The sequence below is a fragment of the Electrona antarctica genome (assembly GCF_951216825.1).
Source record: "Electrona antarctica genome assembly, chromosome: 19".
NCBI lineage: Eukaryota > Metazoa > Chordata > Actinopteri > Myctophiformes > Myctophidae > Electrona > Electrona antarctica.
The window spans coordinates 2,507,308-2,521,291 of record NC_136800.1 but is presented as its reverse complement, the minus strand read 5'-3'; the positions used below and the strand labels follow the sequence as shown (position 1 = coordinate 2,521,291).

Here is a 13,984-nt window from a genome sequence, read left to right as displayed (position 1 = left end):
GAGGCCCATAGGGCAGGAGCCTATCTCCTGTTTCTGTAGCCATGTGGCCCATAGGGCAGGAGCCTATCTCCTGTTTCTGTAGCCATGAGGCCCATAGGGCAGGAGCCTATCTCCTGTTTCTGTAGCCATGAGGCCCATAGGGCAGGAGCCTATCCTGTTTCTGTAGCCATGAGGCCCATAGGGCAGGAGCCTATCTCCTGTTTCTCTAGCCATGAGGCCCATAGGGCAGGAGCCTATCTCCTGTTTCTGTAGCCATGAGGCCCATAGGGCAGGAGCCTATCTCCTGTTTCTGTAGCCATGAGGCCCATAGGGCAGGAGCCTATCTCCTGTTTCTGTAGCCATGTGGCCCATAGGGCAGGAGCCTATCTCCTGTTTCTGTAGCCATGAGGCCCATAGGGCAGGAGCCTATCTCCTGTTTCTGTAGCCATGAGGCCCATAGGGCAGGAGCCTATCTCCTGTTTCTGTAGCCATGAGGCCCATAGGGCAGGAGCCTATCTCCTGTTTCTGTAGCCATGAGGCCCATAGGGCAGGAGCCTATCTCCTGTTTCTGTAGCGTGAGGCCCATAGGACAGGAGCCTATCTCCTGTTTCTGTAGCCATGAGGCCCATAGGGCAGGAGCCTATCTCCTGTTTCTGTAGCGTGAGGCCCATAGGGCAGGAGCCTATCTCCTGTTTCTGTAGCCATGAGGCCCATAGGGCAGGAGCCTATCTCCTGTTTCTGTAGCCATGAGGCCCATAGGGTAGGAGCCTATCTCCTGTTTCTGTAGCCATGAGGCCCATAGGGCAGGAGCCTATCTCCTGTTTCTGTAGCCATGAGGCCCATAGGGCAGGAGCCTATCTCCTGTTTCTGTAGCCATGAGGCCCATAGGGCAGGAGCCTATCTCCTGTTTCTGTAGCCATGAGGCCCATAGGGCAGGAGCCTATCTCCTGTTTCTGTAGCCATGAGGCCCATAGGGCAGGAGCCTATCTCCTGTTTCTGTAGCCATGAGGCCCATAGGGCAGGAGCCTATCTCCTGTTTCTGTAGCCATGAGGCCCATAGGGCAGGAGCCTATCTCCTGTTTCTGTAGCGTGAGGCAGCTTGATGTACAAGTACACCCCCTGGACATGACGCTAGTATGTCGCAGGGATTTACCCCCAATCCAAACCCTTGATGCTGAGTGTCAAGCAGGGAGGCACTGGGTCCCATTTTTTAGAGTCTTTGGTATGACCCGGCCGGGGATTGAACCCCGACCTCCCAGTCTCAGGGCGGACACTCTAACCACACGGCCACTGAGCTGGTGATGATACGATACATGGACGATATTGGTTCATTATGGCGATACAATACGATACGATTCAATGATTTGAAATCGATACAGTAACTATTTAGCAAATACATTAAATATGTGTGAAACTTGTGTGGATAGTGCAGGTTTTTTAAGGGATTCTCTGGCAAATAGATGGACATTGTATTCGAACACATTATGAACAAACCCACGCCTTGACATGAACACTGAGAATACACACATTAATCGATAGACCAATTGTAGCTATATGGAATGGAAAGGTAATTAAATCCATCTTTTTATTTTTTCTTCTTAAAATTGCTAAATACAATGCACAAATACTTAGCATTGATCAAATTGATTATTTCCATTGCAAATCGATTCGATACCGATTATCTCTATTTCAAAACGATACGATACAAAGTCAAACGATACGATATTTGCTGTTTACATTTCGATATACTTCGATTTGAATTAAAATCGATATTTCTATACAGTTACTATATCGTTATGGATACTGAATAAGAAACAAACCAATTCATGTAATGTTGTCTTGTAATGTTGGCTTGTCAGCCAGAATATAAAATATATCACTGTTACTGTTGTTAATTTGATGACCTACAGTAGGGGTTCTCAACCTGGGGGTCGCGACCCCTCAGGGGGTCCCGGAATTATTTTGGGGGGGTCACCAGATTTTATTTTATTTTTGCACCTGATTGGCTGGAACATGGAAATTAATCAATTAATTATATCTGGTTTCAGTATTTATTTTTGATGTATTTTCTGTATTATTAAGGTTATTGTAGCGGTCAAATTGTATTGGTGGTGGGGGCGGGGCCGCGGTCGCGAGACATGGCCAAAGCATTTTCGGGGGTCCCCAACCAAAAACGTTGAGAACCCCTGAAACAGAATTATGTGACTCCATATTGGCACATTCGAGAAGATCTAGCAAGGAACAATGCTTCTAACCACAGGTCAAGAGCTGTACTTCCAATCACACATCATCATCATAATTATTTGAGCACGCTCATCTAACTAACGTGCAAGCAAAACAGTGCTTCTGGGAAATGCACTACAGGCCATCAGTCGAAAAGTCAGCTCAGACATGCATAATTCATAATGTAACAGTAAATAGTGTTTTTATTAATGGCCACAGTTGTGAATGAGTCAGACTTGTCAGCCTTCTTCTGATGACTGAGTAACCACAGTAACCAGCAGGCTCTTTCTGGCTGCCTCGTTCTGCCCTGGTTCCGCCTTATGGTTGTTATATGTTGAATTTGATAAAACATTTAATAAAAACATAAATTATGCCCAGTCACTATACTGCACCTGAGATGTTCCTTTTTTACTGGGACCAAGTTTAAAATAAGAATTGTATACACTGAATATCAGAATATCAATATCAACGAAGCAACTGGAAAAACCCGTTATTTAAGTGGTAGCCTATGTGTTTTAACAGGATTGAAAGTAGCTCTAGGAATGGCAACCGTATGATCACATCGTCGTCTTTGCCACCAGAATCAGTTTAATCATTTAGTTTTTTTCCAACAACCATCCATGTCGTCCTTTTGTTCTCAAGTAGAAAATGAGACCGTAGACTCGTCGGAGGTGGAGTTTGCGTGTGGGGTGAGGAAGTGTCCGGAGAGGTATGACTGCAACGACACCTGGATCGGCCCCAACGATGGAATCACCCAGTTCGACAACATCCTGTTTGCTGTGCTCACGGTCTTCCAGTGCATAACCATGGAGGGATGGACGGCCGTTCTCTACAATGTGAGTTCATTCACAATGTGAGATACACATTTGGCGACCTGTGTGCGGCATGAACACATTTAGACCTGAGGACGATTCAAACAAATGTCTTCTAAATCCTAACTGACATAGAAACCTCATGTTTCTAACTGACATAGAAACCTCATGTTTCTAACTGACATAGAAACCTCATGTTTCTAACTGACATAGAAACCTCATGTTTCTAACTGACATAGAAACCTCATGTTTCTAACTGACATAGAAACCTCATGTTTCTAACTGACATAGAAACCTCATGTTTCTATGTGCTATGAGCTATGAGCGCTATGAGCTTGTAGATCTGCTATTTTTCAATAGCTAAAGTATAACATAATGCTTAAAACACCAAGAGGGGATCCCGCCCAAAATGGGTTAACTAATAATAATTATTATTATAATAATCATAATAATATCCATGTTGTATTAGGATTGTTATTGTTGTTGTACCCAAACTGCTTTTGCTGAAGTCTGAATTGAATAGGCTTTATATATATTCATGTCATTCTATTACTTTTTAGACCAATGATGCCTTGGGTCCCACGTGGAACTGGATCTATTTCATTCCTCTCATAATTATTGGCTCATTCTTTGTCTTGAACCTGGTGTTGGGAGTGCTCTCAGGGTGAGCATAATCACAGCATGGCAGACACAGTGTCGTCTGTTTCACACTGTGCGTGTGCGTGTGCGTGTGCGTTTGCGCGTGCGCATGTGAAATCTCTTGTTTGTGTGTGGTCGTTTATCTGTGCATGGGTGTGTATTTGTGTGTGAACATGTGTGTCTGTGTTAATATCAGTGCAGCTTGAATGTCATAACTACACATCAGTGGCGTGCACAGATAGACACTAGGGGGTGCTAGAGCACCCCCTGCCCTTTTGGCAATGTGCCCTTTTGAAAAAAAAGAAAAAAAAAAACCCTTTTTTTTTTATTTTTCAAAAATAGCAGACCTACAAGTTCATAGCGCGCCACCGAGTGGCGCGCTATGAGCTTGTAGATCTGCTATTTTTCAATAGCTAAAGCATAACATAATGCTAACACCAAAAGGGGTTCCCGCCCAAAATGGATTAAGGCAACCGGCCGGTTCCACGCGCTGCACAAGGTGCCCTTTTTTAACTTGAGCACCTGCCCCTCTAAATGTCTGTGCACGCCACTGTGTGTCTGTGTTAATATCAGTGCAGCTTGAATGTCATAACTACACATCATACGTGTATTTTGCACCGCTCTTGAGCAGAGAGAGGCTGTAATTTCACCCCGCTCATGCATCTCTGCAGGGAATTTGCCAAGGAAAGGGAGAGAGTGGAGAACCGACGCGCATTCATGAAGTTGAGACGCCAGCAGCAAGTGGAAAGAGAACTTAATGGCTACCGGGCCTGGATAGACAGAGCAGGTACTGGACAGCATAATAGATCATTACTGTACACATGGTGCTCATTGGCTAACTAGACTGGAACTCACCTATGCTTTCTATATGGCATAGGCAGCTCCCGGCAGGATCCGGGAGAAACTAGACACAGCTGCAGGACATGAGACTAATTAATTAGATGGACAGAGAGAGAGAGGAGTGAGTGAGTGTGTGTGTGTGTGTGTGTGTGTGTGTGTGTGTGTGTGTGTGTGTGTGTGTGTGTGTGTGTGTGTGTGTGTGTGTGTGTGTGTGTGTGTGTGTGTGTGTGTGTGTGTGTGTGTGTGTGTGTGTGTGTGTGTGTGTGTGCGTCAATTTAACAAAGGTGCAGATGATCAGAAATCAGCAGAGAGTGCCACGTTTGCGCTACTGTATGCCGAATTGAAGTGGACTCGGCCCCAGACCTATTTTTCTCTCTCCCTGCCAGGGAAGGTGGGGGGGATTATGATACTTCACCGCCGCTCCGTTCCGCAGTATCGGTCTGTTCGGCGGCCGATGCCACGACTGCCAAAACATGCGTTGCAGGTTAAAAATCCCCTGTGTCTTCCCTGTGAGGTTAGGGTTAGGGTTTGGGGTATAGGGTGTCAGTTGCTGGTTAAAACTCACCCGTAGCTCCTGACATGCATTGCTGGTTAGAAATCAGCCGTGGCTTCCCTGTGAGGTTAGGGGTTCTGGGTAGGCGAGAAACACTGCCGCGGGTGGTGTCGTCGGCAATTGGCGGCCTCCGTGGCATTAGCCGCTGCAGGAAAATGCCCTCGCTCTCCCTCGATACGAGTGGGCCTGGAAGGGCCTGGCCCCACACAGATCGACAGCTCGCCTCCACAGTATGAGATTGATGAATATGTCCTCACAAGTCCTGGATTCCACCAAAGCGTGGTTATAGATTGCATTCTGGCGTCTTTGAAAATGCTTGTCCGCCACTGTAACCAAGATGGGATGTAGAAGAACGCACACCTGTGTTGGTGAGGACCATTAACTACAAATGTCACAAACTAAAAATGTTGGCTACCACCAACATTTATTTAGATAGTATTTAGATAGAGATTGGTGTTTTTTTTTTTTTTTTTTTTCTTTCAACAATGTATTTATTGATTTTCCTTTTTCCCACACAAATGACAATACAAATATACAAAAAACAACAATGAACATTACAAGACAATTACTCATATAAAGAAAGCAAAACAACAATAACCGAAAAAGAAAAACGACAACAGCACTACTCCTCTTCAGCTCCATCCATTAAATGTGACAATTTATTGTTCTTAATATATCTTATAAAACGGCCCCACCTCCTGAAACATTCCTTGTTTGTCCTTAAGAATGTATGTCATCTTTTCCAAAGGTAAACATAAAGACAATTCAGAGATTAGTGTTTTTCTATATAGTAAGTCAGTATAAAGATGTAACTAACGATGTTGTTATCACGATACTGCCATAAAGAAAATGCTCGTGGCATTACCGTGGGCACACTATGGTACACTATACCGCATGTACCTTTTTGTTTGAACAGCAGTGGATGGAGTGTCTTCGTGGTGATGGTGGTGTGTGTGGGGGTGTTTGCGCAGATTCACTGATCCTTGGATTAGAACATCTCTCCTGAGGAGAAGAATGAAAGAAAGAAAAAACCTACAACAACACGAACAACACAAAAAAGAGAGATCCAATCCAAATATATGCTTAAAATATGACGCAGGAACCAAGAGGTTGCTGATTTCTTCTCTCTCTCTTCTCTTCTAGCTGCTTTACAAATGAGATTGTATAGTGTTGTAGATGTATATGTTATAGAATAGCTTTGTCGAGCTGCACACTGCAGTGCTGTACGTGGCAATGTACAGTGTTTGTCTCCCACGCAGGTATAAGGGCGAGAAAAGGTGAGACTGACTCACTGAGTGTGTGTGTGTGTGTGTGTGTGTGTGTGTGTGTGTGTGTGTGTGTGCGTTCGCGTGTGCGCACGTGTGAATGTGCATGCCAGTGGAAGCCGGTGAAGAGAGAGTAGGAGTGAGTGGCACTGTACATGCATTGTACTGTATGTTATGTGGTATAGCCTTCAGCAGTGTTTGATTGAGAGGCTGACTCCACCTTGATTGAGAGGTTCTTTGTCCAATATATGCATATGAACTGATTTTTAATTTCGTATTTAACCGCAATTTCCATTGTGTGCTTTTCAGAGGAAGTGATGCTTGCAGAGGAGAATAAGAACTCTGGTAGATCGGCTTTGGATGGTAAAACGCACGCACGCACGCACGCACACACGCACGCACGCACGCACGCACGCACGCACACACGCGCACACGCACGCGCACACGCACACACACACACACACACACACACACACACACACACACACACACACGCAAAGACCAATGCCTATACTAGGGCATTCACTTCTAGTCATTTTTACTAGTTGACTAGTTGCCTAGTTTACTAGTCGACTAGTCGACTAGTTGTTTAACTACCTATTATGTAAAAAAATAAAAATAAAAATTGGAAATAAATATTTGTACATTGAAAAACTGTGTACATGGTGACTATAACTATAATCTACCTGATCTTGAGGCCTACAAAATCGGGGGAAAAAAAAAAATAAAAAAAAATAAACCTTTTCTTTTTTTTCTTCTTATCAACTAGTCAACTAGTACCAACAAGGTCGACTAGTGGATTTACTAGTCGACTAGTAAACTAGTCGACTAGTTGCTTAATGCCCTAGCCTATACATATGTTTTTTTCTATTTTTGGCATACTGGTTACCAAGGAAAACCCCACTATGACCTCCATTCAGTGGGAACCTAAGTGTGAAGCATACTGTACTGTTCAGCTTTGTCTTATAGGAACGTATAGCTACAACTAAACTGCATGGAGTTACTGTAATTAGCTTTGATAACTGTGGGCATAATTGTTGTCATGGTAACAGAACAGTGAGAATGTTCACAGGGCATACAGTGCATGCAGACTACTCAGTGGCGTGCACAGATAGACACTAGGGGGTGCTCTAGCTTTTTTGGTACAGTGTGCACTGTACAGTATGTGGACCATGGTGACATTTATCAATTCTTGATATAAAGCTTCTAATATATTATTTAGGCCCCAAAATCTATAAATCTCACACTATTAAGGCAACCGGCCGGTTCCACACGCTGCACAAGGTGCCCTTTTTTTCACTTGAGCACCTGCCCCTCTAAATGTCTGTGCACGCCACTGAGTCTACTGCAACTGTCTGTGGAGAAGGCCTTTTTCCACAGAGCCAGTGGTTCTCAACCTGTGGGTCGGGAATCAGGACAAAAACGCGTCTGTTTTTTTTCTTTGCTGATTTCTAATTTGTACTTGATTCTGTGAAGATGTTCAAATAAACTAAACTGAATCCTAGTCTCACATGATTTTGGAGGAGGGGGGGGGGGGGGGGGGTCCCCAGAAAGTGTCAATTTAAGGACCTTTAAGACCTTTTTATTACCTATAAATTAAATAAAAATCACACTTGTGTGAAGTAGGCATGTGAATCTCAGCACTGATGCCGATTCGATACGCATCTCGATGCACTGCCAGCGATACGATACTTTAGAGATACATGGAATCGATTCACCCCTCTTCCGATACGATGCGATTTAATGGCGATTCAATTCTGGACATTGCGATACGATGCGATTTGATGGCGATTCAACACAATATAAAGGATTTATATTAAAGCTCTGTTAATTTCCCAAAACATGTAAAAAAAATGCATTACATTTAAATTAAAGCAATTTATTGTTTTACTGTAGGTTAGTATTATAGCTCTGCATCTCAAACAACTCAATTTATAGAATTCTGTCAGTAAACAAAGGGTCTGCTCTCTGCTGGTTATTGTGTTAGATTACTAATCTAGATTACTAATCTATAATTATTATATACTGTATACCATAAAGGTCAATTTGAGGTTTTGAGTATAGACGGTTTAAGAGATTAAAATGTAATAGCCTATCGTTCATCAATTAATGTTACTAACATAAATAGAAAAGAAACAAATAAACAAAACATTAATTTACAGGTCACACTGGCAGTGCTGTCAAACAAGTCTATATGTCTATTTTAATCTGCAACACAGTTAATGTATAATATAATAGCATATGTATAGTGGGGGGGGTCCCTGCTTGATCTCTCTCCCACTCTCAGCTAAGGGGTCCTTGGCTTGACCTGAAAAACATGGAAGACCCTGGCCTGCATGTATTATTAACGTTTTAAATACATAGCAGATGCAGATCTACATTCTACAAGCTCACAACGCGTCGCATCCACGCCACGCTGTGAAGTGAGGGGCGCTCTTATCATCATTCATCATCATACATCACCTTCCGTGCTCAGCCAATCAAATCATCGCTATGTTTGGTACCCACAAACACACAAAACTGGCCAATCAAATCATCACAAATGTGGTACACAAAGCTGGGCAAATAGGAGGCCCTCAAAAATGTACTGCATCTAATAATCGACAAACTATTCTATAAAACTGGTCAAACATTGGCCAAATTGTCAAATAACATAAGAAAGTGATGAATAGCCGTGGAACCGAGTCAAACAAAATGTAATGCCTCAACTCCTACAATTCCAAGTGCCTGTCAGGGTGAGGGGTCCCCAGTTGAAATATGATCATTTTGGGTGGTCCCCAGTTGAAATATGATCATTTTGGGTGGTCCACAGTTCAAATATGATTATTTTGGGGGGTCCACAGTTCAAATATGATTATTTTGGGGGGTCCACAGTTCAAATATGATTATTTTGGGGGGTCCACAGTTCAAATATGATTCTTTTGGGGAGTTCACGGCTTAAAAATAAATTAAACAAATAAAATGAAGGTTGAGAACCACTGGCCTAAGCTAGATGTTTAATTCCCAGGCTTCATAATTCAGTGTGAAGGCTGTGTTTATTATTATTATCGTCATTATGTTCCTCAGCTCTGTCCTAATTGTGCGTAAACCGTTTAGTGCTGAAGCGAGCCACCAGCAAGAAGACGGGTGCACGCCGAGGGGCTCCTGGAGAAGGTCAGGACACTGCAGGTCAGTAAGGATAGGAAGCAGCTGTGTGGAGTTTGCATGTTCTCCCGTGTCCTCTAGGATAGGTACCCTCACAAAAACATGCCGTAATCCTGGTCTCTAAACTACCTCCCCCTGGCCAGCCGGGGCGCCCGATGGAGGGGAAAGGAACTGGTCGGAATAACGTGTTCCTTCCACGCGCTACGTCCGGCCGGGGAAACTCTCCCCTGTCGGGTGAAAAGAAGCAGCTTGGACTCCTCATGCATAGAAGGAGGCATGAGGTCAGTCCGCTGCCCCCCCAGGTTGGCAGAGGGAGTGTAGCGCCCAGGATTACATTAGATAATTGACACTGGGTGAAAAAAAATGGGTTACAAAATTGTGGGATAAAAAATTTAAAAAAAAAAGAAAAAGGAAGCAGTGGTGGAAAAAGTACTCAATTGTTTTACTTAAGTAAAAGTACCAATACTGCAATTTAGAACTACTTCGTTACAAGTAAAAGTACGGAATTGAAAATGTACGCGAGTAAAAGTACAAAAGTATCGGCATCAAAATGCACTTAAAGTACTAAAAGTAAAAGTACTCATATTGCAGAATGTCCCATTTCACAAGTTCAAAATGTGTAGAAAATCTATTGAAAAGAGCCGATCTACAAGCTAACAATGCGTTGCGTTGCGACGCATTGTGAGCTTGTAGATCGGCTCTTTTCAAATGGCCGAAATGTATAGGGCTGAAGTGGTTAATGTATGTTTTCTAATCAAAATCTCCAAAGTAACTAGTAACTAAAGTTTTCAAATAATTGTAGTGGAGTGAAAGTACAAATTTTGGCTCTGAGATGTAGTGTAGTAGAAGTAAAAGTACTGGAAATTGGAAATACTCAAGTAAAGTACAAATACCTCAAAATTGTACATAAGTACAGTACTTAATTACTTTCCACCACTGATAGGCCTCACTCAGACCTTTACTGCATTGCTGTATGCTTGTTGGATGAATGTTGTGTAGTGTCATGGCCGCCCCAATGCATTTCCAATGGAAGTCTGTTGTATGGCTTTCGGCTGTGTTTCAACTGCGCCCCTCCCCCTCATACAACACAAATGTTGTTTCAAACCATGTGACTCCCATTGGAAATGCATTGGGGCGGCCATGACACTACACAACATTCATCCAACAAGCATACAGCAATGCAGTAAAGGTCTGAGTGAGGCCATAGGAAGTAGGAACCTCGCTGTAGCTGTTGTTCTATTGAGAGGACGTGGAAATCCTACATGAGACTTCCCCAATACGTTCTGTGTCAGACTAGTTTAGACTAGTCATCGGTTAGACATGGGTTAAGGTTAGGTTTAGGTGTGCTGCCCTGTGGGAGGTTAGGGTGAGGGTTTGAGATATGTTGTAGTTGTAGGACTAATGACTGGTCTAACCAAATGACTAGTCTAAACTAAGTACTGTCTAAACTAAGTACTGCACCCGTTCTCATTCGTCTTGTTGGCTTGCAACTCGGCCTCAACACTTCTCTCTTTGTCTCAGGCATGTCTCGTTCCAGGGTGAACTACCGCAGTGGCCGGCGAGGCCCCGCTGCTTACATTCGGCGCAAGGAGCGCATGCTCCGCATCTCCATTCGCCGCATGGTGAAGACGGACACCTTCTACTGGACCGTGCTCAGTCTGGTGGCGCTCAACACCATCTGCGTGGCCATCGTCCACCACAACCAGCCCGACTGGCTCTCCATCTTCCTTTGTGGGTCTCAGTACCAAACTTTGTCCTGGAGGGTTTACCGTCCATGAATATTTTATCTATTTTCTTTATTATTTTTTATGCTACTGTATATGTTAATGTGTATTCCACCTGCTTGCTTTAAGTTATTTTCCATGTTAGCTCCCACTAATGGTTATGTTTGACTCCATATGGCACATTTTTCATATTGTTTTCGGGTGGTGTTTGTAAGTGTAATTGCCTTTGATACTCTTTGTGTTCTCTCCAGACTATGCAGAGTTTGTTTTCCTGGGGCTGTTTATGGGTGAGATGTTCTTGAAGATGTATGGTCTAGGCTTCCGACTCTACTACCACTCATCCTTCAACTGCTTTGACTGTGGGGTAAGTTTTGTTCATCTCACAGTGAGAATCCACCATAGCTTTGTGCACATGGATATCAGAGTAGCACTGCTTGAAAGCCCCAGAAGCCTCATGGGCTGGATTCCCCCTTGGATGGACATTAGATGTTTGAGTTCTCCTACAGGAGACCCTAACCTCGATCCACGTGGTTACATGCACTATCTATGACCCAGAGGAATATACCCAGTCCAATATCATGCAAACCAGAGGGGGGATTTCTGGTAAATGATGAATCTGGGTAGTTAGTTAGTTTAATTTATTGTCCACGTGTGGAAATTTGTCTTCGGTCTCAACAACAGTAAAAAAACAAACCGCGACAACAACAGCAACAACACTTACACAATTATTTTCATGGCAAAAATGCAGGACAACAGTAAAAAATACATTAAAAAAAACCAAATCTAGCGAGACATGGTATCATTTAGTGCCTTAATGGCATTAGGGATGAAGGATGTTTTTTAAAGATGTTACGGTTATCTTTTGGTACTTTGTACCGTCTACCAGAGGGAAGTAGTTCGAACTCCCTGCAGAGTGGATGAGAGGAGGTCATTTGCTATCTTGACAGCTTTTTTTCCGAAGTACTTAATTGTAGATACAACTTAATTGTTTCTGTCTCTTCGTAAATGGGAAAAGATGCACCTGCCAGGTTTTCTACACAAAGCAGCCATTCTTGTGTGTGCATGATTAACACTCTTTATCGCCCAGCGTCATTTGGAACCATTAAATCAATGCGGCCAGCGATTTGCAGCTTCAGAACCCATATCAAGGTGCCATCTTGGTTTAGTGCTAGATATAACGGCATGTAGCCAAAAGACCTCAGAGGAGATCGGCCATGTCTTTCCGGCACCCCAGAGCTTCTATTTTGAAGGAATCCCAGCACTGATTGTGTTAAAAGGGAGGGAGGCTTTGGATGACGTCCCAACCGGAAATGACATTGAATGTTGCTCAATAGACGCTCCCAGGCTGTAGACGTAGAGGTGCGCTCTGTTATGAAACGAGTAATGTTCCGTCTTTTGATTAATCTCCGTCCTGGGCGTAATTATTATAATAGGACGGAGACCTCCGTTTTGGCCGGCCAGAGTGTTAACAGGGGTTTTATACTGTGCTTGTTGTGTGGGTTGACTATACTCTGTGCAGGTGATCTTTGGCAGCATCTTCGAAGTGGTTTGGGGCTTTTTCCGACCTGGCATGTCCTTTGGCATCAGTGTTCTGAGGGCACTGAGACTCCTTAGGATCTTTAAGATCACCAAGTAAGTATCTGCATTCGAACACTACTTGTAACCATGCAAGTAGGGGACGATGCAAGTTGCAAATGCACATCCTATCAGGCTACATAATACGTGTATCTTAGTTTAGACTAGTCATTGCTGGTTAGACATTTAGTTAGTTAGTCATTAGTCATTAGTCCTACAACCTATCTCAAACCCTCACCCTAACCCCTCCCACGAGGCAGGGGGTGCATACTTAGTTTAGACTAGTCATTGGTTAGACATGGGTTAAGGTTAGGTTTAAGTGTGCTGCCCTGTGGGAGGTTAGGGTTAGGGTGAGGGTTTGAGATAGGTTGTAGTTGTAGGACAGCACACCTAAACCTAACCTTAACCCTCTCCCAACCCTTATGTCTAACCAATGACTAGTCTAAACTAAGTATGCAACCCTTACATACCCATTACCATAGTACAGATACTGGGATTCATAGATAGCTCTGGATATCCGCTGACCCAAGTGACACAGACATTTAGAGGGGCAGGTGCTCAAGTGAAAAAAAGGGCACCTTGTGCAGCGTGTGGAACCGGCTGGTTGCCTTAATAGTGTGAGATTTATAGATTTTGGGGTCTAAATAATATATTAGAAGCTTTTTTATTAAGAAATTAAGAAATCAATGTCACCATGGTCCACATACTGTACAGTAGTAGTTTTTTTGTACACTAACTGTACAAAAAAAAGAAAGAAAAAAGTTTCCCTTTTTTTTTCTTTCAAAAGGGCACATTGCCAAAAGGGCAGGGGGTGCTCTAGCACCCCCTAGTGTCTATCTGTGCACGCCACTGCCGGGTGGTGAAGGTGGTATTTGTCACTAGCCTGGCTAATAAGCCAGACCGAATCAAGGTCAAGGTCAAGTTTATTCATACGTTTCATATTCATATGTTTATTCATATTCATATGTCCCAAGCTGGGCACTTTTTTAGCCGTTGGCAAAAAAGAATTGCCTGCCGGCGATATTAGTCTGGCTTATTAGCCAGGCTAATTAGTCACTGCACATACAGTACTCCTACCAGCTGGGGTTGTTGTCAGCACGCGGCGCGAAGAAAAAACACATTTTCTGCTTGTTCTAGGCTATATAAAGTACCTTTGCGTTCATCAGTGTTGTTTTTGGCAGCACATTTTGATTATTTAGTTTTAGTCATAGTCTTTTGAATAGTTTTAAT

At 43.3% G+C, this 13,984-nt stretch overlaps 1 protein-coding gene across 1 annotated transcript in view; it reads left to right on the top strand.

Annotated features, from left to right (window-relative positions):
* cacna1eb (calcium channel, voltage-dependent, R type, alpha 1E subunit b) overlaps positions 1-13,984 on the top strand; it is a 96,412-nt gene that overhangs the window by 44,358 nt on the left and 38,070 nt on the right. The window contains exons 7-14 of the mRNA XM_079530184.1: positions 2,848-3,038; positions 3,575-3,678; positions 4,325-4,440; positions 6,621-6,674; positions 9,408-9,479; positions 10,977-11,186; positions 11,431-11,543; positions 12,699-12,811. Coding sequence (XP_079386310.1) covers positions 2,848-3,038; positions 3,575-3,678; positions 4,325-4,440; positions 6,621-6,674; positions 9,408-9,479; positions 10,977-11,186; positions 11,431-11,543; positions 12,699-12,811 — 973 coding nt within the window. The remainder of the gene's footprint in view (positions 1-2,847; positions 3,039-3,574; positions 3,679-4,324; positions 4,441-6,620; positions 6,675-9,407; positions 9,480-10,976; positions 11,187-11,430; positions 11,544-12,698; positions 12,812-13,984) is intronic.